At 32.0% G+C, this 26,906-nt stretch overlaps 1 protein-coding gene across 1 annotated transcript in view; it reads right to left on the bottom strand.

Annotated features, from left to right (window-relative positions):
* Positions 1-298: 298 nt before the first annotated feature.
* LOC127702820 (fibrocystin-L-like) overlaps positions 299-26,906 on the bottom strand; it is a 112,269-nt gene continuing 85,661 nt past the window's right edge. Inside the window, exons 38-55 of the mRNA XM_052207120.1 lie at positions 25,184-25,754; positions 24,579-24,744; positions 21,360-21,599; positions 19,496-19,771; positions 18,667-18,921; positions 17,781-17,936; positions 17,015-17,248; positions 13,900-14,607; positions 13,323-13,485; positions 12,089-12,318; positions 10,860-11,120; positions 9,409-9,957; positions 8,587-8,891; positions 5,988-6,356; positions 4,895-5,285; positions 3,945-4,126; positions 3,091-3,226; positions 299-2,297 (exon numbers count right to left, since the gene is read on the bottom strand). Of these exons, the coding sequence (XP_052063080.1) occupies positions 2,131-2,297; positions 3,091-3,226; positions 3,945-4,126; positions 4,895-5,285; positions 5,988-6,356; positions 8,587-8,891; positions 9,409-9,957; positions 10,860-11,120; positions 12,089-12,318; positions 13,323-13,485; positions 13,900-14,607; positions 17,015-17,248; positions 17,781-17,936; positions 18,667-18,921; positions 19,496-19,771; positions 21,360-21,599; positions 24,579-24,744; positions 25,184-25,754 (5,359 nt within the window). The 3' untranslated portion in view covers positions 299-2,130. The remainder of the gene's footprint in view (positions 2,298-3,090; positions 3,227-3,944; positions 4,127-4,894; positions 5,286-5,987; positions 6,357-8,586; positions 8,892-9,408; positions 9,958-10,859; positions 11,121-12,088; positions 12,319-13,322; positions 13,486-13,899; positions 14,608-17,014; positions 17,249-17,780; positions 17,937-18,666; positions 18,922-19,495; positions 19,772-21,359; positions 21,600-24,578; positions 24,745-25,183; positions 25,755-26,906) is intronic.

Here is a 26,906-nt window from a genome sequence, read left to right as displayed (position 1 = left end):
AATCCACCTGGTTTTATGGGGCTCAATTTTCAGTTTACTGTTAAGTATTTGTGATTTATGTTCATCTTTTCTTGTTTTTCTTTTGGTCATGATGTTGTCTGTTTTTCCTCGATTTATAGTTTTTTATTGCCCCCTTGGGGTTTCTCCTCTCCTTTTCAATACAGTGAAGCACTGGTCTTTAAATTATCAACACAAACTTGTTTAAAACTAATTAAAAAATAGAGATTTTATTAAAGAAATATATTTTTGTCAAAACCTAATAAGTTAAATTAAAAAATACATAAATTTATCACAACAGTTTGTTAATATCACAGTCTGGTTTATATACTTTTCAACAGTATACTAAAATTAAATGCATACAATTCATAGAAACAAAGATATTACTACACATTACACTCAAAAATAAATAATTGTCTCAAACTTGGTAAATTGAATATTAAAGATATTTTGGATCAGATGTTTAAAAATATTAGTGCTACACTTGACAATAAACAGGTAAAAGATGAAGAAGATAATGTCATAATTTAAATTAATAAGGGCATATGTATAATAATTAATATATAAAATCAGCCATTAGAATAGATTTTGGTGTAGTAAGAAATAGCATATTAAAAAGTTCTACATGAAATGTATAAATTTGTGAGTCTATACAATACAACTAGCAAACAAGGGGTGCAGGGCGCACAGCAGGGGACACAATTTGAAACTTTAAAATTTGAACAAATGAGACAATTTTAACTTTGTCATAACAAACTACCGTTTATTACATGCAGATGTTCCTCTATTGGGTGTCCCATGGTGTGTACATTTCACAACTTAAAGGGTTACTAGAATATGTTCTAACAAAGCCGACATTTTATTGTGCATAACTTGCATTAACAAAAAAGTTACTTTTCCACGGTTACAGATATCACAGAATTTTGAATACATCCAAATGTTTTACAATCTTCTGTATATATATTAAGTAATATTTTTGGTAAAATAAAAACATTATATGATATTCAACACCCTATCTTTTATTGTAATGTTGTAAATACAGAACAATAACATAGAAAATACATTTAAACTTGGGAAAGTTTTACATCTTCCAACATAGTAGCAATATTTATTGAGTTATTGGTCCTTGCCAGCAAGGTCAAGTAGAAAGATTCTGAAGCAAAAATGCAAGTCAAAAACTTTTGTCAACAAAATAGTAAATAAACAAAGAATATATACATATATAAGATAACAAACGCTAATACACATAAACTATATGAATTTTTATATTACAAAATTATCAAAATAAATCATAAATCACTTTTTTTAGTATGGCACATATTCTTTGTATTTTATAGGTAAAAACTGTCAAACATTTCATTTTCAAACCTTTCAATCTAGTAAAGATCTTTCCTAAATAATGGATAAATTGGTTAAATACATGGTTTGACTCAAAGTATGTGATAAAAAAAAAACAAAGAAAATTAAGTATGAAATATCTTGTGAATATTAACATTAGATTTCAATCTTTTTCCCTTCCATACTTTCAGAAATTTTACTTTTTAAATTGTAAGATTAATATTTCAACACAGTAATTGCAACTATAAACAGATGTGATACATCTGAATACTAAATATTTATAGAATTATCCTAAAACTGATTGAAACACACATTGCTGTTATTAAAAAAAAAGTAAAACAATACATAATATTCTTTTTTAAACTAGAAAACTCTAAATTATAGATTTTTTCCCCCAAAATTAACATTGGCAATGGCACATTTCCTCATCACAAAAAATAAATCTTATTTAAACAAAAACAATCAGGGAAAAGGTCAATATAAAGAAATACAAAAATAATATAAATCTTAAAAACATAACTGGACGGATACGCAGAGTATAACAATAAACTTTAACTTAAATAATTACTCTTATATGTCTTTTAAATTTATATTTTTTTTTTACATATTTCAATATTTAATCTAAAAATTCACTTATTCCAAAATGAATTTACCAGCATATTTTGTATCCATATTGCTTTCTCAGTGACATAATATCACTTAAATTATACCCCTAAAAAAGTAAATAAAGTAAACGATTTTGTGTTTGCCCTTTTCAGTCTTTCTATGTTTCACAAAAAGGAATCAACTAGGTCATTAGAAGTCAAGAGGAGCTACTATAGGTGACCTCTTTCCATGATAATAACCAAAATCAAGATTAGTAGCCATGGGAGCAGCTGGTTTATCATTGGATGATATACTCATAAATGATTTCTCCCTGATCAGTATGCTGTCCACATCTCTGTAATAATCATTCTTGAAATCTGAAAGAAAAATACACCTTATTGTTAAAAAACAATTACTGCATTTAATAAATAGACATTAGTCATGACAGTGAACATCCCCCAAACGAAAAAAAATATATTCAAAGTACATAATATCTTTTAACCCCATGTTTTTTTATTACTATTTAAGTAATTGCACTGGAAGCAGAAGTTTCTGTCCTCATAAAACAATTCAAATCATTCCCAAAAAATGTTCAACTAATTTTTGGATCAGCAAATATAAAGCACAAGCAAGTACCAACTAAATAACTTACCACAATATGTGTCTATATGAGCAGCACCTTACATGTAAATGTGAATTTGGTTTTTGCATGTGCTCAACATTTCTACCTCACAAATATGTTTCAAATTTTTCAATTTTTCAATTTTCTGTACAAAAATAAAATCTGCTGAATCTTTCAGTTCCTAATTGACTAGGATTGTCAGTTTTCCTACTGCAGTCAGTGGTTCTCTCCAGGCACTCCGGCTTCCTCCACCAATAAAAGCTGACCGCTAAGAAATAGCATAATGGTGCTGAAAGTGGCGTTAAACATCAATCAATCAATCCCAAAGTATCAGTGAACATACATATTTTTAGGTTTAAACATAGCAAATATTCATATTGACACAAAAAAAGTTTTGAACATTTTTTTGAACAAGTTTTAGGCCAAATAGACCCTCATCCCACTTTGTTCTTTGCAATTCTCTGATTTTACATTTACTCTTTTTATGTAAGTCTAGATATGAAAATATTTCTTTGGCCTTGGTTTTAAAAGAAATTGACAATAAATACCTGCAGTTTTAGTCTTTGGAACGACTTTACATTTCCACAGCACACAGAAGATTATTAAAGCAAGCAGAGCTAATCCAATCATGGAACATGCTATAATTATTGCCAGCATGAAGTTTTTCTTCTTGTCATCAGAATCCTGTAAAACAGAATAAAATTATGTTAAGACAGCAAGCAGAGTTACAATGCTCATGACAACTGCTATTATTATTGACAGGGTAAAATCTTTTCTTGTCACCACAGCACCAGTCTTATTTCTTTTTCTTCCCCTGTTTAATACCAAATCAAATCATTTGCATAATACTTCACAATTATCGGCAATTTGTACATTTTTCTCTTTGATCTTACTGCCTAATATTTTTCTATATCATGGACAAGACCTGATACTCGATAATATTAGACAATATTGCAACTGTATAGGATTTAGATACATGTGCTTTTCACAAATAATACATGGGGCTTAAATCAGAGAAACAGCCAAATTAATGTTTTGATTTCAAAATAATTTGTAATCAGCACGAGATATATGTTTTAACAGCTAATAGCTGTTTTTTTAAAAGCATTTTGTATCTATCTGAAAAATTTGTTATTATAATATAATTAGAGGATAAGATTGAACAGGAGTTACCAAACATGATATGTTTAAAAACTGTCTGCCACGAAATAGCGACAAGCTTTGAAAGTGACATTAAACACCATCAATCAATCAATCAATCATATAATTAATGTTCCTTTTTTGTTAACGTGTTTGAAGGTATGTTATTCTTTCATAAAATACAATGACATCAACTTTTGGTACATGTGCAAGATTATGTAGCTTCTAGAATTCTGTCATATACATTTCAGTTCTCACTTACATCACTGCATTGGTCTTCATTGAATGTTTTACCATCATGGGTCAAAAACTTGGACAATGTCATATTGTAACCATTGTAAGACAGTCCCGATGTTCCACTGCCAATGACATCACATGTAGCATACAAGGTACTGTTGATACTGGTTGTTGTTCCATTTAATGTCAAGATCCAAATTATGCTTCCTGTAAACAATGACTGCATAGGTAAAATTTATAACCATATATAATTCAAATTGGTTCAGAAGTTATCGAAGTAAAATGTTCAATACTTTCTTGATTGCAAGGAAAGACAAAGTGCCCTACTAGTGATCATACTAGATGGACAATCATTTATAAAGTTATGGCACTGAATGGTCAGTTCTTTGAAAAGGAATATTCTTTAGTTTTTAGGATTTAATAGCTACAAATATATCGACAATTTTTCTTTTCCTTTTTCTATAGTACTACCTACATGTAGCTTCTACTTAGAATCAAAATGAAACTTAATCCTCAATTAATATTTTTATAAAAAACATTTCATATGGTTTGATATAAAACAAAGTCCTTACCAGCTTTGAAAAGGGTAGTTAATTAATAAACACTTACTAAGTAAAAACCTTCATGTAATATTTTGTTTCAACCTATTCTTAAGTTTTTTATTGTAAGATATTGGTTTTTCACTTTTATATTTCAATTTCTTCAAAGGTTTGTTCAAAGAACATGTTGCAAAACATGAGTAAATATCTGAAGATGTACAACAGTAGTTTTAGAATTGTTATGCAAAAACTATTTTTGGCCTAATTTGAATTTACATTTCTCAATGTTAATGGCAGTTCTTCTATTAAACATGTTAAATGTCACAAGAACAAATTTGGAAAGTTTTACAGATACAAAATAGTCCATTTATTTTGCTGTTGTACACTGTAATGTCCATACCCCCCACCTTCTCCCTGTTAGAAACAAAAGACATACCAGAAGAAACAGTTGACGTGAGAACTTCAACATCTGGGTTCTCATGAGCAAACCAGCTTCCTAAGTAAGCTGCAGCATAATTCCCTTCACTTCCTATAATTTTTTGATAATTCTCGCTAAACTTTAATTTCATTTCAACGGTTTCGTCCATTGGCATGGTAAGATGATGCCGCCCTCTAGCTGTGACCAAATGTTCTACATAAAAGTCGTAGTCAGAAGGAACGGATGTTACATGATATTTCACAATGTACATTCCATATGATGATACTTGTATAGAAGAAAAAGAGGCTCTAGAGTTAGATGTCTCAAATCTAATCTGTGTTGATCCAGATAATGAACCCTTGTATAATTCAGGTTTGCTTAACATGGCTTCTACATTCCATACATGGTTCTGTAAAAGATAGACATAGCAATAAATCAACAAATTTATTTTCTAATTTTTATGAAATTTAGAGTTAAAGTTACAGCACTTTCACTAGTTGGTTAATGCTGGGGCCCCATGCATTAATTTAGACCCCGTACTTTTCTATAATATAATTTCTAATTAATATAAATTATAAGCCTCAACCCTTCAAAAGTCAACACCAACATCTGTAAAAAAATGTGTTGGAAACACTGGATTAAATTAGATAGTTTGACAATTTCATCTGTAGAAAAACTTATGTAGTATTAAAACACTATATCAAACCAATAATTGACAATGATCAGATTTTTACTTCTGGGCAGGTAACATTTAGCTCCAATGCTTTAGCATTTATGGTGTAGTCACTGAAAGTGACAAGGGTTTTTACGAAATATGGATCAAATCATATTTCATTTTATTTTAAAATACATGGGAGTTTTGTTCTTACATGCCCTTAGATATATCAATCCTTCTGTATGTGCTGTAAATTCAAAACTTATTGCAATGTTTATCTCAAAGCAAAAAATGACATAATAAAAACGCAAATTCATAACTTCCAAAGCGATTTTCCTTCACAAAATGTCTGCATTAATCCCATTAATAAGATCTAATATTTTCACCAATAATCAGTGATTCGCAATAACAAATGCACACATTAATTGTGAATTAACAGTTTATAATTGCACCTACCCTCCATGCTATATCCTCTACAATATTCCCTGAAATAAAATCCCTGAGTTCTATGGTTACAGATATAGAGCTTTGTTCTACTACTTGTATGCTGCCATTAAGGATAACAGCATGTATTTGTCGAGCTGGAATAGTAATTGGTTCAGATGCCACTGTGTAATTCTCTCCTTGTGGTGGCGATGATATGTTAAAGTCTACAATGTAATCAGATCCAAACCAGTTGATTCCTAGATTGGTAAAATTAGCCCAGCCATCAACAAACTGCACTGTTGTATTTCCCATTAATTCACCAGAAGGGTTACCTCCCCTTAAAGTAGCTGTGACGTACCAGGGGTAATCTTCTGTACCAAGTTCTGATATTCTGTTTCCCTGTAAACAAAAAAAAAATAAATAAGTCGTTTTTATCTAAGTGACTTGAAATAAAATAATATCTTACATAAAGAATTCTTTAGATGCATATTTTTTACTTTATGCCCAATACACATCCCAATTCTTAAAAAAAATTTTCACTAGAATCTTAACATGCATTTTGCAAAGAATGACTAAAAATAATAAACTGTTAACACAGAGATATGTCTCACCTATTTATTATTTTGATAATGCAAATGTTGAAATTAAAATAGCAATACTTTAACATGTAAGTTATGCAAATATTCAAAGTCAATGAACCATGACTGAAGGTACAGGGCTAAACAATCTCCATGGAAATCGGATGTGCCAATGCTAATACAACTGCAAACCAAATACCATTGACTTTTCATAAGTCGTTCCCTTTAAACAAACCTAAACACAAACATTAACTTGTAAACTATGTAAAAGTTTCAAAGTCAATGAACCATAATTAGGGGGTGGGGTTATATAATCTCCATGGAAATGAAACTTGCAAATGCAAATACATTTGCATACCGAATATCATTGACTTAACATTAGTGGTTCATCTTAAACTGACCTAATCACAAACTAATACATGTAAACTAAGCAAAAGTTTCAAAGTCAATAGACCATGACTGAGGGGTAAGGACCAAATATTCTCCATGGAAATGAGATGTGCTAATGCTTATACAACTGCATACCAATTATCATTGACCTACCACTAACAGTTCCCCTTAAACTGACCTAATCACAAACTAATACATGAAAACTAAGCAAAAGTTTCAAAGTCAATAGATCATGAATGACGGGGCGGGGCCAAATAATCTCCATGGAAATGTGATATGCCAATGCTTATACAACTGCATACCAAATATCATTGACCTACCACTAGTGGTTCCCCATAAACTGACCTAATCACAAACTAATACATGTAAACTAAGCAAAGTTTCAAAGTCAATTGACCTTGACTAAGGGGGCTGGCCAAATAATCTCCATGGTAATGAGATTTGCCAATGCTAATACAACTGCATACCAAATATCATTGACCTACCACTAGTGGTTCACCATGAACTAGACCTAATCACAAACTAATACATTGTTGACGCCGCCACCGCTGGAAACAGCATACCTATGTCTCGCTTTTTGACTCCGTCAAGGCGAGACAAAAATTATGAAGAGTTATTATTTAAAGGTAACAGAACTTGCAAAAAATAGCAAAATTCTCAATACTCACAAAGTTAGGTTAATTCTATTGATAAATGAACAGGCAGACATGTCATTTTAGTTGTGATAACCATATCATAATAGACATTTTTATCACCAAAAACTATCTTTTAATAATTTGATTTTGTAAAACTACATAAGATCAAGTTACATTTGAGTAGCTAGGCATACATAGAAAATCATTCTCCCCATAATTAAGAAAATTGAGGAAGGGCAAAATTTGCACAAGTTATGATGTTGATACAATGTGGAAGCTCCAACAGGCACACATACAAGCTATGACACTGGCAACTTCTTAAAGTGAAAACATCTTGTGGGGAAATTTATGTCGCTCATAACTATATTTAAATGGAAATATGAGGCAATTTAAGCACTTTTTGGCAACTGTTCCATTAATAATAAGTAAGAAGGAAAGAAGTAAAATTGTAAGAATGAAATACCGATACATCTTGTTATTTGTACCATTAAAAACTGGCAGATTAATTCAACTACATTATGAAACACCTATCCTGCACACAGAAAATGATATTCTATTTTTTTTCTTTGAAAGACCCCCCACATATGATCACCACCACCTAGTTGAATGTATATTCCTGATGTAAAGAAACAATGTGGGACGATATGAGATCAGATTAAATGTACCCAGTTCTCATAAAGTTAGGACCATACTTCCATCTGTCCCCTCTAATAGCCACTGACAGAATTATGTCAAGTAAACAAGTAGAAATTTCCTGATACAACCAAAATATACAAGCCTAACAGTATATAAATAACACTCTCATGTGTTATTTAATTTATTATACTGAATTTTCTTTTATTACTGTCTATTAAATTTCAAATTCAAAGTAATAAACAATGCCGTCTTGTACATAACAATCATCCGTATTTATTAAAGCGCACACTTGAGCAATTTATTCAATTCTTTGTTAAACAGCAGTGGCTGAATAATAACAATTGGAAGATTTGAAAACAGATGAATTTCTACTCGAAGAAAAATGCTTACATATGAATCTAAGACTTTGATCTTTGGCTGTTTAGTGAATGGTAATCCTTCATAGGTAGGTACTATATTCTGATGAATGGCTAATCTATCTACTTCCACAAGGATCCTGTATCCTTCAAGGGTCCCATCATTAATTGTGGCCCAGAGAGGATCATCAACGGTCTGTGGTGCAACTACTGACACACCAATAACTTGTCTATTCACAATAGCACTGAAATTACCCAGCTGACCTTCATCCACAGCCATAGCCAAAATCTGCTGTAGTTGTTCCCATGTCAATGGGTGAGTAACAGTTCCATTTATTTCTAAAATAAAAAATGTGTTCATTATTAAGATGTGAGTCTTCCGTTAAAGACATGTTTTTTCAGAGGTTGACATGTCATGAAATAGAAGTTCCTTCCTAATTTTATTTCCAAATGAAACAAATATTCTGGAATATTATTCTCACTGGAACAGATATTACAGTATTTGTTCTGAATGGAATAAAGGTTAAAGAATATTTGTTTAAACAGGAACTGGTTTTAGAAATCAGTCTTTATTTGAATCAATTTCATGAATAAGGGTTATCTAAGAACTGGTTAAAAATATAGCATTATTTATTAAAAACATTGAAATGTCACAAATTTAAATCTATCAATTGTAATTTTTCAATAAATTTAGTTAATAAAGGGAATCACTGCAAATGTTCATGGCATAAATCTAGAAGTACCAGAATATTTAATTTTTTGTCCTAATTCTGAAGACATGAAATTTCTCTACGTTGCAAAATTATAATTTGAAATAATAAATAATATGTTGTATTACAGAAAAATGAATGATTACCATAAGAAGGTTCATCTCCAATTTCAATAACCAAAACATCGTAATCAGTAGATCTTTTACGTCTCCTAGCTCCAGAATTAGCACTGATAATGTTAACAACGCGGACTTTCTCTGGGTCGATATCAAAGAAATCGGCAATATATTGTGCAACTTGTTCTCCATAGAAAACATCAATTGTGGCTGGTGGATATTTGAAGCTGATAATAACTGCCATCACTGTCTTTATTTCTATCTCAGATGGTCCACGGACAACAAAGTATAACATTCCTTCGTCCCTATCGTACCAATTTGTGCCAGCTGGATCTTCAGGGAGAGGAACATACTCATTTATTTCATTTTCTGGTCTGAGGTTATAAACTTGTTGACCGCCGATGGTTTTCCATTCACCATTTTGTGGCATAACATGTATATTTTTATAATACACATCCAACCTAAAAGGTTTTGAGTACCATACTCCAAGGACTACTGATTGTGTGTCATCTGTATTCAGTAAGAAATACCTCATGCCTTGTGGAGTGGTTCCAGTGAAGTGTATGATATATGTCTTTTCTGAAAATAAAATAAAAGTTTTGGCTAGCAAAATAGTGTTTCCTTTTTCTATATATATAAAAAAAATTATAGGTCAGGAAGGTCATCAGATTTGTAATCTGTTGGTCCTACCTCAAACCTGACATAGACATAGTTATATCAACTGAAGTGAGAAATATGTTTGTCATTTGCAGTTATAGAGGAGTACTGTCCTAAATCGACCAGCACATGAAACATAGTTATTCTTTATTAATATAAAAACCTTTATTTTCTAATTTTAGATAATGGAGTAACTGTTCTGTTTAAAGACATTTACTGGTATTTCTTATTATGAAGTAAACATTATATTACAACAGTATCATCAAAAATTACAATAACCTTGTAATAACTTTTTCTGTATGACCTCCTAAACTTTATCCCATTGACTTGTGTGAAATAATTTGATCAGAAGAAAAAACAAAATTATGGATGGCTGATTATTTATATTCAAAATTGCAACCCATTTAAAACAAAGCCAAAAGTATGAATTTTTTCATTCAAATTTTTACACAATTTATTTGAGGCTTAATTTTACGATAACTATCATGCAATCAACATTTCAGGATATATTGTATTTTAATTGAATTTAGTAATGTCTTATTCCTGCAAGTTATTTTGAAATCAGAAAAAATGGTTCATACCTGTATTGGAAAAGTCAAAACCACAAGAAGCATGCCCTTAAATGCTTTCTATATATATATATAGGCATATAAATAATTACCCTGTATTGTTTAAAAGGAGGATAAGAATCTCTGAATTATTTTATATAGCTCTATGGTTTACATTTGGGTTAACCCCTTTAAAGATTTTTTTTTATATTATTATTACATTACTAAAGTGTATACAGGGTTCCATTCTTTACATTTCTACAAACTTCTATGTACCTGTTATAACTAATGCCATGAATGTTGATAAACGTTTTCTACATGTGTAACCACTGCACCATCCATGATCTTGGGGTCCATTTATTAAGTCAACATATCCGAAACCATACTGATCATAGGACATGATGCCCACTGGTGAAATCCTCCTTGTTTCTGTATCTTCATCCATGCTTTCTATGATTAACATTTCATAATTCATTCCAATGCATTCGTAAGCTTGCCATTCAGTATGATATTCACAGGACTGGTTTCTTATAATACCTAGTTAAAATAAATCAGTTTTTTGTTTAACATGCTATTTACAAATATAAATAAAGATTTCATAAAATCTCAACCAATCTGCAAAAAAAGCATATACTCTAGGTATCAATACTTTCTTAAAATTTAAATTCACATCAACAACTATATAATACTTGAAACAATCTAGTTAAAATCAGAATCAGGTGACTTGAATTTTTATTCAGGTAACTTTCCAGTTGTTTCAGGTGACTAATAACCATTGAATCAGGTGACTGAACCATTGTTTCAGGTGACTGAACCTTTGTTTCAGGTGGCTAATAATCTTTGATTCAAATGACTTAACCTTTGATTCAGATGACTTGACCTTTGATTCAGATGACTTAACCTTTGATTCAGGTCACTTAACCTTTGATTCAAATGACTTAACCTTTGATTCAGGTGACTTGACCTTTTATTCAGGTGATTTGACCTTTTATTCAGGTGACTTAACCTTTGATTCAGGTGACTTGACCTTTTATTCAGGTGACTTAACCTTTGATTCAGGTGACTTAAAATTTGATTCAACCTTTATGTATGTCTGTCACTGAAAAAAAATTATAAGTTAGCCAAGTTACCTATACATGCCCTCTATGAAAGTCACTGAAACCAGAACAGCCATTTTATTCTTTCAAGAAAGAATTGTATCAATAAAAACAGGGTAACCCCCTTTACCTAACTCCTTATTACCTGTATGTGCCAAGGACTTGATTATTGCAACTAATTTAGTTGTGCATTCATACATTTTGAGAACAAAATTTGCATCCATTGGTCTACATCTGACTGGTATAAACTGTTCTTTGTGTTCACCAAAATAAAACATTTAATGATGCCTGTCAGAATCAAACATATTTTTTACATCAAAGACATCTCATCTATTTGGGATTTACAAAGACAAGTCAAGCAGATGGTTATAACAACAATAATTTTTAAAGGGAATGGACAGAACATACCCTTATATTCTGCAGAATCAATCCTGATTCCACTGACGGTGGTCAACATAGATTTTGGAATTCTGTAATCTCCAAGACCACGTGGATTTTGAACGTCATCGCTCCACATAAATTCGGACTGAGGAATCACAGCTCCTGCAGCACCCAGCAGACTGTTGTCTTTATCTTTGATTAAAGCCTTCTTTAACCCATCACAGTCCATGTCTACACAGTCAGCACCGTTTATGGTTCTGTAAAGAATGAAGTAAATACTGTAAAACCTATTTTTTCACTCTGGTAAAGAATCATGTGTCTTTATAAATGGATTGAGTAATTCATAGTTCTACATGCACCCTTTCCTGTGATACTGTGAATTTTGAGGATTGAGGAAAAATTTTATTTTAGAGGATATTTGATTTCATGGATATGCAAAAGTCTGCAATTTGTACTTCATTGAATACTTAAATTCATGGTTTTACTTTACCCTGGAAATCCAGGAAATTGAATGTCCAACATGTTGTAACAAAATAAAACACCAGCAAAAAATGCTATAAAACTGAGACCTGCTAGTGTAATATTTCCTATAATTTCTGACTCATACAAACCTTGTCATGAACTGCATCCACAGGGTATCTAAGATTTCCTGGTCTTGCAAGCAATCATATAAGACTTGTAAAGTGTTGTGATATGTATTTTTTTAGTTTCAATCTTTTGAAAATGTCAAGGTCTCACAAAGATTTCATTACAAACAAAATTTTCAGGGTTCCATTTACATAATAATTTTTCGGAAAAATATTCAGTAGAAAGGAAAAATTTTTCTCTACAAGAAGCTTCTTTAAAATTCAGCTTATGAATCAAGAGTTTAGGTGAACAAGACCAATACCTGGTCTGGTATTTTCTTTGTACAATGTGTGTTGTAAAATTTCTAACTATCAGCAAACGGGAAGTGGCTGCACAGCAGATGTAAAAATTGCATACAAGCTACAACTCAACACTATCAAGCTGCAGACCAAATATAAAATCATTCCCTTCAATAGGAGCCATGAAAAATTAAACCTAAATTTTCCATGTACAATGAGTGTTGTAAAATTTCTAACTAAGAAGACTATTTGAAAACTATAATAACACTGAAATAGTCTTTTCAATCTTTGTTGCAGAATATAATCTTCCCTTTACAATAACTAACATGCATATTGAACTCAAACTAGGGATGCAAAGTGAAATACAACTGTTCTTTCTAAATACTTAAACTTACGAAAGTCTAGGACGATGATAAAATACACGATGAGTCGTATCTACATTATCAAATGTCAATCCTTGTACCTCTACTGGATGTTGGCCATCATCGTTATTGGTGTTGGTTGCTATAGCAGCGCCGTTCGTTGAACACTCATTATTGAATCCAGCAAATGTTACACCTGTAAAGTATAATTTTCTATTGATACATGTGATACAGAAATTTAAATATTTTTAAAAGCCTACACGCTGAAGAATATTTCAGTGAAACAGAGACAGTATGTGTTATTGCTATTTGGTGTAATTTTCCTTTGATCTTTTTTTGCAATAATCTTTCATATCATGCTGAAACTAATGAAAAAATAATGAGAACTGAAGATGTCAAGTTCAATCAAAAACATGGCCCACAGAGCCAAAGTAATGAAATAGTTCACACTGGCACTAAAGGACTAGTGTTCAATAACGTTTTGATATGAAATAAACTCTGAACAAAAATACTGAAAACTTTATAAAACTCATTATAAAAAGAAGATAGTTTTAAAAACTGTTTATAAACCAACTTTCTTTGAAAATCACTTTGGCTCTTTAATACTAACCTTCAATTCGGGTTAATCCTTTAATTGCTTGGTAGGCCATAATGTTGAAACAGGGTTTCTTTGGACAGTTATTGGATCCACTTGTAAAACTGGTAAAAACAACACCAATTCTTCTATTGATCTCTGTAGGTCTACTGTTGACAGATAATTCTATATTGTCATCACTTAAGTCAAGAACATCAGTGGAGCAATCAAAGGCTGATGATTTACCAACTATCAAGGAATTTGAAATGAGGGCCGATTTATCGGCATACTGGTGTAAAGTAGCAGAAGGTCCAATGATCATGGGAAATATACCTACTGCACTATCTGAAATGCATACATCATCAACTACAAGACTTGGTCCACTGTTATAATATATTCCAAAGTATGCACACTTAGACATAGCAAATCCAGTATATTTTGCGCAAGTTCCTGACACAGAATCAGTTGGGAGTACCATAACACCAAGGAGACATGTTCTTGCAATGTTTCCAGAGTATAAACCTGTAGTTGAGTCACACGACTGTGGAGGAACATGGTAACATGACCTCTCACCACCAGACACTGCATTGTTTTCTAGTACTACATTTGATGCCTCCATCAATGACATGGATCCATCATGATCATAGTTAGTGATTTCGTGCCTGTTAAGGTAAGAACCATCCCACACATTCAGGACTAATAAATTCCTTATAAGCTGTGTGTTCAAAGAATTAGACTTTATGGCTGCAATGATAAAAATATACACTCTACAAATTATTAATGAATTTCTGTATCTTCAATATTCATAATTTTTTTCTCTGCTTGTTATACTTATTCAAGCTGTTGCTGCATGCTATCACTAGTTAATTCAAACCCACATTGCATAGCTGTATTGAATATAGATAAACCCTTGACTTAACCCTGGACTTTTTATTGTAATAACCAAGTGTATTGATTAAAACAACACATTACAAACTTCAAAGTAATATGATGACTAAACAAGAACGTGTCCATACTCCATAGTACACGGATGCCCCACTAGCACTATCATTTTTTATGTTCAGTGGACCGTGAAATTGGGGTCAAAACTCTAATTTGGCATTAAAATTAGAAAGATCATATCATAGGGAACATGTGTACTAAGTTTCAAGTTGATTGAACTTCAACTTCATGAAAAACTACATTGACCAAAAACTTTAACCAGAAGCGGGACAGAAGGACGAACGAACGGACACAGACCAGAAAACATAATGCCCCTACTGCTATTGTAGGTGGGGCATAAAAAATAACTCAGTAATTCATAAACAAGAATATGTATCCATAGGATCCATCTCCGCTCTGCTTGCACTATCCTTTATCCGTGTTTAGTTTACTTTCAAATCAGAACCAAAATTATAATTTGTCATACAATTTTAAAAGTTCACCCTATAATGAACATATGTACTAAGTTTCGAGTTGATATGACAGAAAACTTCCCTAACCAAAATCTTAAACCTGTTAGGAATGACTAGCAGATAAAACCAGAAAATATAATTCTCCTCTACTATCATAGGCTGAACATGAAAACAGGCCTAAGTAGACCATGTGAGAAGAAAATCAATATAACACCAAATTATACAATTATTGATTGACTCCAGTCTATCCTTTACCTGTCTTTGCCTTCGTTATCAGATCACATAATTGCATAGATTAATATCATCCTATAGATAAATATTTTCTTGGATACTTTTTTCAGTGTTTCAGGGTTGGAATTACGAGAAAAGATCAAAAAATAAAAACGAAATGTTTTGCTTTCCTGATTTCTTTGCGGAATTAAATATTGAATTTTCTCATTGGTCAATAATAAAATTAATTTTATTACGACCAATGAACATGATGAAAACATGTGGTAGCTTTGCAATACACAACTACAAATATTTATGAATGGAAGTCGTTTTACATATAAAAAACACCAAGTAAACTAATATTTATGATAAATTAAAAATGTAAATCAATACTCAGGGTCAGAATGAGACATTTTGTTCTTAGAAAATAAAATTCGTCTTTAATTGTCATGTTTAAAAAAATAAATCAGTTATGTTGGTTTTCGGTCCTTGCGCAAGAAAACTATGACAATTAACAACTCAATATCAATATTTGGGTACGGAAACTTAGAAGCTTATGCATAATATCACTAGTAAACATTTTTGTTCGTCTTAACTTTGAAGAATTTGTCAGGTTTCTACTTGCCAAAGAAAAGATTGTGCCAAATACACACGGAAACGATCTCGAAAAGTCAAACACCTGTTCATTTTAATTCTTTCGTTTTAATAAAGTTGTATTCCAAAAATTACAAACTGCTTAATAATAAGATAATACAATATCTAAGAGAAGGAGCTGATGCACCAGACATGGAAATATCTAAAGCTATTCAGCATTGGAAGGCTCAAAGAACAGGAGAAAATTCTCTTGAAATTACTAAATTTGGACTCCTTGAATTAAGTTTTAACTCTATAAATGGACAGTGATTATTGTAAATTGATTATATTTTATAATAATTTATAAATAGTGTACATAATTAAACACCTAACCTGTCATAAAGCATTTAAATTCATATTGTATTTCTGAAGGATTGTTTCGCGTCACAATAGCTCACTCCAAAAAAAGGGTTACGGGCTACAAATTTTTGCGCCTTCAAAAATTTCAGGGGAGAACACTGAGACCTTCACTGTAGTTACTCACCATATTTTATAATGAAACGGATAACATTATCTTCCACAGGTAGACTATGTGTGTTGTTACAACAGACCTACACTGTAGTTACTCACCATATTTTATAGTGAAATGGATAACATTATCTTCCACAGGTAGACTATGTGTGTTGTTACAACAGACCTTCACTGTAGTTACTCACCATATTTTATAGTGAAATGGATAACATTATCTTCCACAGGTAGACTATGTGTGTTGTTACAACAGACCTACACTGTAGTTACTCACCATATTTTATAGTCAAATGGGTAACATTATCTTCCACAGGTAGACTATGTGTGTTGTTACAACAGACCTACACTGTAGTTACTCACCATATTTTATAGTGAAATGGATAACATTATCTTCCACAGGTAGACTATGTGTGTTGTTACAACAGACCTACACTGTAGTTACTCACCATATTTTATAGTGAAATGGATAACATTATCTTCCACAGGTAGACTATGTGTGTTGTATACTCCTATGGCAGGTGAGAAACCATGATGGAAGGCATTAGACTTCACGTAGGATGGTTTATTATTACTGACAGGTCCGTGGTCAACGTAGGCAATGGCATATCGTGGATCGTAATCTTCAGTATATCCTTCTTGTCCCATGTGGTAGAACTCAACATTAGATATTCTAGCATAGCCTAAAACATAAAGTCAATATCATTTGGTTCAGTAAAACTTTAATTCATCAGAAAACCCACTACATTACAATTTATCAATTGTAAATGGCCATAAATCTTGAATGGTTAATCAAATAAAATATTATAGAAACTAATCCCAAATTAATGGATTGTGAAACTTTGTTGATGTTAAAAGGATTTGGTTAAGAAATACAGTACTTTATCTTGAAATCAAAATAATCCATTTTTTAGCATGATGAAAGGGAAGAACTCTTCAACATATTCTACTCTACTTAAACTCATGGAACTTAAAATGCTTTTTTTTCAATGAAAAAAAGAAGGCATAACCTTACTTTAAATTTATAAATATTCCTAAAATCAAACGAACTTTAAAGGATTGAATACCAACATTCTGCATTCTGGAATCGAAACCTGCCACCAAAGGTGTAAATTTAATATACTGACCTGTGCCAATAGAGGAAGCACCAACAAGGATGGTAACTATATTATACTGACCTGTACCAATAGAGGAAGCACCCTATATCATACTGACCTGTACCAATAGAGGAAGCACCAACAAGAATGTAACCACCAAAGGATTCTGGGTACAGATCGCTGTAATCCTCCCCTTCTACTATAATATTCCGACTTAACAATCCAACCTCAGCTTTCACAGATAAAGTTTTACCATTTATTGTTTCCTCATGAGCTAAAAAAGTTTAGATCATTAAATAAATTCTTAATTTTTTCAATATGAAATAGAAAGTCATGTTCGGAAATTAAATTGATCAAATTTTTTATAGCCTCCATCGTCCTTATATGTTACGGCCACTGGCATTCTTCAGTTTCTCTATTATCCTTCTAATCTTCATAGTAAACAAGTCACTATTCACAATCATTTAATGTAACTCTCCTAAATCCTTTTAGGTTCTAGGATCTAAAAGTATAACATCTAAATGATTGTGAAAAGTGACTAGTCTACAATATAGGTTAGAAAGATAATAGAGAAACTGAATAAGGCCAGTGGCTGAAAGGTCTAAAAAATGGTTTAATTACTACAATAAAATAATTGTAGTAAAATAGCTATATGAATACAGTAATAATTGACCAATCTATAGTACAAACATCATGTTCTACCACTGCTTTAACAAATAAAACAACAAAGGATAAAAGACAATCTTTTTTTAATTTTTTGGAATCTCAATATTTTGATTGAAGGATGGAATTTTATTTATTCTATAACAAGATCATTATTTCAAACCTTCATTAACACATGATCTGTCATTTGTCAACCATAAAATTGAGGTCGTACTATCAATTTGAAGGACAAAAATGTATAGTAATAGTTTACATCTTAATGCATTGATTAAGTTTAAAGTTTATGTCACAATATAAACCTTAAACCTAATACAAATGAACATACACCAAAGAAAACTCACCTAAATGTTTATACTTGATAGTGTCGTTGAGCGTGAGAATTGTATTTCCATTTGAAACAGATACTGCATCAATTTTGAATGTTTCTGTTTCCCATGCACTGTATCCTGTTGGTGTTATGACAATTTCATTTCCAGTAACCCAGCCAACTTCTCCAGTTACATTTATACTTTGATCACCAATGCTGGCCATTGTTGCTAATGTTGTCCACGATGTGGTTATTAGTTTACCATTCAAATCAAGACCACCAAAAACCCCTGTAAAATAATCAGGGTTACTACTGTAAATTCAGAATTTATTGCAAGATTTTTATTCATACAAATAATGCAGCTGAGTGAGTCTTGCAATGATAAAAACTTGCATTACGATGCATAAATCTGTATGAAGCTTTTCCTGAAATGGCAATAATTAATCTCGCAATGTATTCAATAATCAAAAGTAGCAATAATAAATGCATGCAATAATTTCTCAATTCACAGTAGATTTATCGATGACTTATTGAAACATTTTGTCATCGGTTTTCACATACCATCATCCACTCCTAATTCAATTCATTCTTTCACAATTGATTACATTTGTCGTGTTTTTAACATTAATTCAAAAAACATAAATATTTGGTAGTGAACAGTAAATTTCACAATGTTTATCTTAAAAAATCATATAAATCCTGACATGAAAATATCAGGTTAAACACATTTATTGAAACTAACTATGAGCTTCACTTTAACAAATGGCAAAATTCATCAATTAAAGGCAATTTCCTGTTTATACAAAACAAACCACATTTGTCCTTGAGAAAAACCTAATCTGTTAAAATCTACAACAACTAACCTATGACCTTTTTTCCAATATCTCTGCCATCAGGTTCAAGGATATAATTAGGAGAACTATGGCTTCCCTGCAGGATTATATGTAGATTTCCTAAGAATGGTTGATTCATGTTGAATCCTGCAATCAGTCGACCTTTCCCCATGATAACTATATGTGGTGTCTTGATTTCAAAACTACGACTTCCTCCCTGTCCATCGTCACCCTCTAGTTCCAATGTTCCATATAGAATCAGTTCACACAAGGGAGGGATTGTAGTGTCAGCTACCATCCACACATCTAAATAATAATATATATAGTTAATATTTACTGTATCTATGTCTATATAAGAATACAAAAAATTACTATTATTTTCAAAACAGTATCAATTAAAATTCTACCACATTTTCCATACATATACATGTATAGTATATGAAATTTATTAGGCCAAAATAGTCAAATTTGCCAGACTAGTCCAAATTTCTTTCTTTTTATCTAGATTATTTCAGTGACAAGTTTTTTTTTTAATGACCTTGACTACCCATGAGGGTCTTGCACTGTCAGTCATTTTTCCAGCAATTAGGGCTTCCTATTTTATAGGCCCTGTAAGTAACTAGTGTCAAGAAATACAATGTATAGGTCCACCAAATACTTTGTCGCCCAGAAGGGAATTAACAGTATGGGCTGGTCTGCACAGTCTCCAGACATAAATTTGATAAAAACATGTGGTTATTAAAAAAGTACAGGGATGATAAAATCTAATAAACAGCTGCACAAAGAACTCATGATATGCCCTTATTTTGCATATTGAAATTTTTGCGAAAAATAATATGAGATATTTAGAAGGCATTTAGAGCTATTTTCCTATTGCTTGTATTTTAAAGGTTTGGTTGGCTTGCTTGTTTTGTTTGTATAAATGTTTGCTCAAGCATTGTAATTAAGATTGACATCTGCAATCAATAGATAGGCGGGGCTTCAGCTTGTATACATTATACTTATATGTTATTGGATGTTAAGTATAATGCAGAGTATAATGTATACAAGCTGAAGCCCCACCTATCTATTATTTACAGATGTCAATCTTAAGTACAATGCATGAGCAAACATTTATACAAACAAAGCAAGCAAGCCAACCAAACCTTTAAACTACAAGCATTAGGAAAATAGCTCTAATCAGAAGTAAATAAAATGGATTGGTATATAAAAAGAGCATGAGAATAACCTTAGACGTTAAAATATTGTGTCAAATATGACTGTTTAAAGTCCCATAACTCTGGAATGACAAACAAGAATATTTTCAAAATCAAAAGTAATTTAAGTTTACCAATACCCATCCCAACAACATTGTTAATTTTGAAGTAATTTGATCCAATCATACTACAGCTAGTGCATGACATTAAAAAAATACCCTTTTTTTCTATCTCAGGGTCAAAGTCCTTAAATACCAATTCAGACAATATTGTAAAGTTTCTAGTAAACCAATCCAAGCAAACTCAACTTACAGTACAACATGTGAAAAATTTACTTAAATCTGAAAACTAAAGTCCTCAAACTCTGAAACGACAAAGGGAGTTTATTTTTTTATCAATCCAACGATACTGTAAAGTTTTGAGGAATTCAATCCAGGAATACTAGAGTAACTGCGCGATATGTGAAAAATTGCTTTAATTCAAATGGTCCAAGTCCCTTAACTCTGGAACGACAAACAGAAAAATAAAAAAAATTGAAAACAGCTTCCTTTTATCAATCCCAACAGTTTTGACTACTTTTTGCATGTCTCTTTATATATTTCATCAGTGTATTGCACGCACAGGTATACTACATATTTATCAGACAAAGATAAATCTTTTGGTTGTATTTCATTATGGAGATTTCCTTGTACCCTTACCTTCAGGAATTGTGAGACAAGCTCCATCTGCAGGAAGGGTTTGATTTGGCCATGATGTATTAGCTGACCAAAATACAGCATCAGATGGTCTAACATCTACAGGAGGTATATCATACGGATCTAGTGGTACCATGCAATCTGTGTAGGCACACTTAAATAACTGGAAGTTCAGAATAATTTGTTGGTACTGATCATTTGTAGCTCTCTTTCGTCTTGCAACATCTCGTTTTGTCATGGAAACTATAAAAATACTCATTTGCATTAATTTTTAAATACTCTTAACTAACAGATATTCTGTTTGATATATATATAATATACTTTGTATTCTATACAATTTTCAACATGGAGGTCAAAATTCTTTGTGGACAAATATTATTTTGTACATTAACTGAATACTCCTGAAAACCAGTCATACAATCTATGGTTGTAGATTTTGGCCTAATTTCTATAGGTGATAAATTGTGATGAATTGGTTGTAGATTTTGGGCAGACTTCTATAGGTGATAATTGGTGATGTATTGTTTGTAGATTTTAGCCTAGTTTGTAGGATGAGTTCTACATTATGGTCTTATTTTTAAAGATGATAACTTGTGATTGATGGGTTGTAGATTATAACCTAATTTCATGTGTAATATGTTGTTTTTTCAAAAGCTTTTTTTAAAAATCCATTTTGGAATATGATGTTGATGACAGATTTTTTTATAGTATCTTTTGAACTGATTAACCACCCTGCCTAATATTCATAGTAATTTAGAGCTTGGCATCAGTGGCGGATCCAGAACTTTTTATAAGGGGGGTCCACTGACTGCCATAAGAGGGGACCCGCTACAGTCATGCTTCAGTGATTCCCTATATAATCAACCAAATTTTTTATCACGAAAGGGGGGGGCCCGGGCCCCCCAGATCCGCCTATGGACATAAGATATGGACATGTGTCCATTTTTGTGAGAGCACATTTTGACCAATACATGTCTTTTGGTTTGTGATTTCATGGTGCTCTGAGTCATAGTTCCTGAGAAATAAGTAACGAAAAAAGATATATGCACATGTCAATTATTTATTGGAATATTTGTTAAAGTATTTGTATAACTGGAAGATGATGAGCTATGAACATAAAAATGCATCACACAGTATACCTTGCTCACATTAAGCTTGATACTTAATGTTAGGAAGTTCTGATTAATAATGTTTGAGAACTACAGGCTCTCAAGAGCCTGTGTCGCTCACCTGATTCTACTTTGGTTTTGGAAATCATGTAAAAATAGATTAAAATCATAACAGATACCCTAATAATGATTGAGGCCAAATTTGGTTTAATATTGGCCCCGTAATTTAATCAAAAGCAGAAGACTTTTGTAAAGTTTACAGAAATTACCAATAAATTCATTGAAATTGTAGAAAATGACTTTATAAGGACAATAACTCCAACAAGATGTCTATTGACAATTTTGCTCATGTTGACTTATGTGTAGATTTTCTTTTCTTGATATTTTTGCAGTTTACAGTATATCTCAATCTATAAAGATACATGTATTAAGGTCTTCATCAGCACCTCATAAGGAACATTTATGCCATGTTTGGTTTCATTCCATTCAGTGCTCTTCTAGAAGAAGCATTTGTTTGTATTTCCCATAGGGTCTAATGTTAAACTAAGTCCCCTGCTGGCAGCCATCTTGGATGATGGTTCTGCTACAAAGTAACAACACTTGGTCAGCACCTCATTAGGAACATTCATGCCATGTTTGGTTTCATTCCATTCAGTGGTTCTCTAGAAGAAAACATTTGTATGTATTTCCCATACGGTCCTATGTTAAACTTACTCCCCCTGCTGGCAGCCATCTTGGATGACAAATCAGCTACAAAGTAACAATACTTGGTCAGCACCTCAAAAGAAACATTCATACCATGTTTGGTTTCATTCCATTCAGTGGTTCTCTAAAAGAAAACATTCTTATGTATTTCCCATAGGGTCCTATGTTAAACTAAGTCCCCGCTGATGACCATCTTGGATGATTGATCGCCTACAAAGTTACAACACTTGGTCAGCACCTCATAAGGAACATTCATGCCATGTTTCATTTCATTCCATTTAGTGGTTCTCTAAAAGAAGACATTTGTATGTATTTCCCATAGGGTCCTATGTTAAACTAAGTCCCTCTCTGGTGGCCATCTTGGATGATGGATCGGCTTCAGAGTAACAACACTTGGTCAGCACCTCATAAGAAACATTCATGCCATGTTTGGTTTCATTCCATTCAGTGGTTCTCTAAAAGAAGACATTTGTATGTATTGTCCATAGGGTGCAATCAACAGTTTTTTTCTATGACGTCATATTTTAAGGGACCATGTCTAAGTGACCCTTAGTGGTGGAATGGTTAATAAAGATACTTGTATAAAACTAGATATCACTGGAATCAGAATTGTCTCTAGTTTATATTGAAATAAAAATATAGTGTACTTTTAGTAAAGTAAAAAAGTTCTATCCAGAGAAAATGGGGAAAAAGTTGCCTAATCTGAACATAAAAAACCTGAAATCAGCTCATGTGCATACCCATGTAAACATGATACAGGCACATTTCCCATAATCAAAACTGTATGAAATTCATAGGTTTTTACCTGGCCTTTAATAAAAATCATGTTTCAGGGTACGGTTTCCTGCTTCGAAAAGAGCTACAGTGGCTGCAAATAAGTTTTCAATTTTCACTGCCAAAACAACAGGATGTTTACAGTGTTGTCTCCCCTCAAAACATGTATATTTAATCTAATTTTTAAAATTATTTTAATCATTTAACCTGTTTAAATTGAAAGCTAATTAACTAATTTATACAATCAAATACAAAAAACATGATACTTTTTCACCAATTATATGAATAAAAAGGGATTTCCCTCCATGGTTATTTTTAGTCGGGGAATAACCCCTAGTTTTTTATACGAAACTGTTTATAGCACCCATAGGTCCTATGTTAAATGAAGTCCCCTGCTGGCGGCCATCTTGGATGATGGATCAGCTACAAAGTAACAACTCTTGGTCGGCACCTCTTAAGCAACATTCATGCCATATTTGGTTTCTCTAAAAGTTCAAAATGTATTATAAAAAAGTTAATGACGACGACGGACGCCAAGTGATGAGAAAAGCTCATGGGCCAAGTGAGCTAAAAATGTGAAGAGATCATTTTCCCCTTTTTTCACATAACTGATTATCAACCGGTAAATACAAACCTAAATAAGTGACAGTCATATCATTTGGAGAATAAATCCAATCTCCATGAAAATGAATGCTGCCATCTAGTGATAAAGCATCTGTTTCATTGACACAGATTCCATCAGTTTCCACACAATCAGGTTTCTGTGCTACTTTCATTTTGAAGATAACCCAATCCCCATCCTAAAAAAAGAACATATAATTGGTATTATTTAGATAAATCTATAAACAGGTGGTAAAGGGTTATTTTTGTTTATCATTGGAAATGATGAAGAGAATACAGTTTGAAGAATCTGTGCATGCAAAAGTTTTTTTCTACTAACAAAACTTAACCAATCTTGAAGGCCTTACATTGACTTGCTCATTGTTGAAGGCCAGAGAGTGACCTGTTGTTGTTTACATCTTTGTCCTTTAATCTTGGTGGACAGTTCAAGTTGTCTCATTGGACCAGTTCTCTACATTTTCTGAAGAAAAAAAATTTTATCATACAAAAGCTTGAACCATGAGTATATTTGACAACATGATAAAATTTCTCAACAGATTAATTTCCTATGTGTAATTAGGTCTTTCCAATTAATTTCCAATCTTTTTACTTAATATATATAAAATACACTAGTCATACCGTCATGGAATCTAAAACACCATCAAAACTGATGTTTGTCATATGATCAGCATCTACCCATGATAGTGTGTATGTTGTCTGGCCGACCAAATATACCATCCAGCCTTCAGGATGTGTCATTCTTTTCCTTGCCCACGGTCCTACAGATTTACCATTGGTACTTTCTATCTCAAAATCTTTGAAATCTAATGATTCAGGTTTTATATTATTGAATGAAAATCTGTGGAATTTGACATCTGGAGGACATATACTGGCTGGAGTTTTTCCAGGGTGTGAAAATCCTGGGAAGGCCACACATGAGCTTGGTAACAGTCCCGTTGTTGTGGCAATAGTCCAATCTGCTTTTGATGCATCATCGATCAAAGATCCATCTAAATCCTTTACACGTCCATGGAATTCCCAGTCAAATATACCTCGATGGTTACTGCCAACATTATTGAATGACAGATTTTGAGTTTGTGCCATAAATCCTCCACTAAAAGTACTGCTTTTACCAGTTATAGATGCATATTTAAAGGCTGCACAGTTTGATTGGGTACATTCTAGAAATTCTACTCCATCCACTAACAACCTGAGAAAAAAAATTGGCATGCTTATAATCGCTTTAATAAGTCAAGATAAAAAATAATCCAAAATACTCGTAGTTTCTTGTATTAAAGTTAACTGTCACCCATTTAAAAATTTTTTTATTCTAGTTATTTAAACAAATATCCTACTTTTAAGCTTGATCAAAAGTTTTTTTCAAACTACACTTCAATTACAACGTCTCTTAATCATGTTAAATACTTTTGATTGGAGAAGCAGTTACAACTGCATTCAAAATAACTTGAGACCCTATTACTATACATAATGTAAACAGTGGCATAAGTTGGATCACTAATGAATTTTAGAAAATTTTCATTGCATTCTAAAATTGTTGAAGTTGAGATTTACTTCTGGTTATACATAGAGTGTCCTGGCTTATTGAAATAAAATGCTGATTATAACAGTATTAATGATCCAAAGTTTTATATCAATAGGTACTTTCTATCTTTCTCCTTAGCTTTTGATAAAATTTCATAATTTCAGTTACAGAGCCAGTCATGTATGAAGAAGGGTGGGGTCTTAAACCATAGTTCTGAAAGAAGATCATAACCATATCATTCAACAGCTTAGTTGTGGAAGCAATTTGTTCTTCGTATGATTTTTTATAACTTTTTTCTAGACAATATTTGGTTGAAGACACATTACTCTGGAAAAATCTAAAAAAAACCAAACTTAAAATCAAAATTCAATCTATCTGAGCATTTATTAGTATATTGTACTCAAGTCAGTGCATAAATCTGACCTTTGATATGTTTGAAGTCCCATACAACTCCTGTACAAACCTGAAAATTTTCAAAATCAAGAGGGAGTTTACCTTTCCAAATCCTAGCAACAGTGTAAAGTTTTAAATAAATATTTGATCAATATAAGTTTTCTGAAGTAAGTATGCAATACGTAAAAAAAATTGCCTTTTATCTGATGTTTGAATTCCTGTAACTCTACAACAACAAACTAAGATATTTTCAAAATCAAAAGGAAAATTGTTCTACTGATTTAAATATTCTGTACAAAATTCATAAAATTTGCTCAAAGTATTTTGCTACTTTTGTGCAGCAAATGAATGGTAGGCAGATGAACAACAGTAGACCATAGTTATGATAGTACATCCCATCGATAAAAACCAGAAAAGACACCTAAA

The sequence above is a fragment of the Mytilus californianus genome, unplaced genomic scaffold (assembly GCF_021869535.1).
Source record: "Mytilus californianus isolate M0D057914Y unplaced genomic scaffold, xbMytCali1.0.p SCAF_5, whole genome shotgun sequence".
Lineage (NCBI taxonomy): Eukaryota > Metazoa > Mollusca > Bivalvia > Mytilida > Mytilidae > Mytilus > Mytilus californianus.
This window is presented reverse-complemented; position numbering and strand designations above follow the sequence as displayed.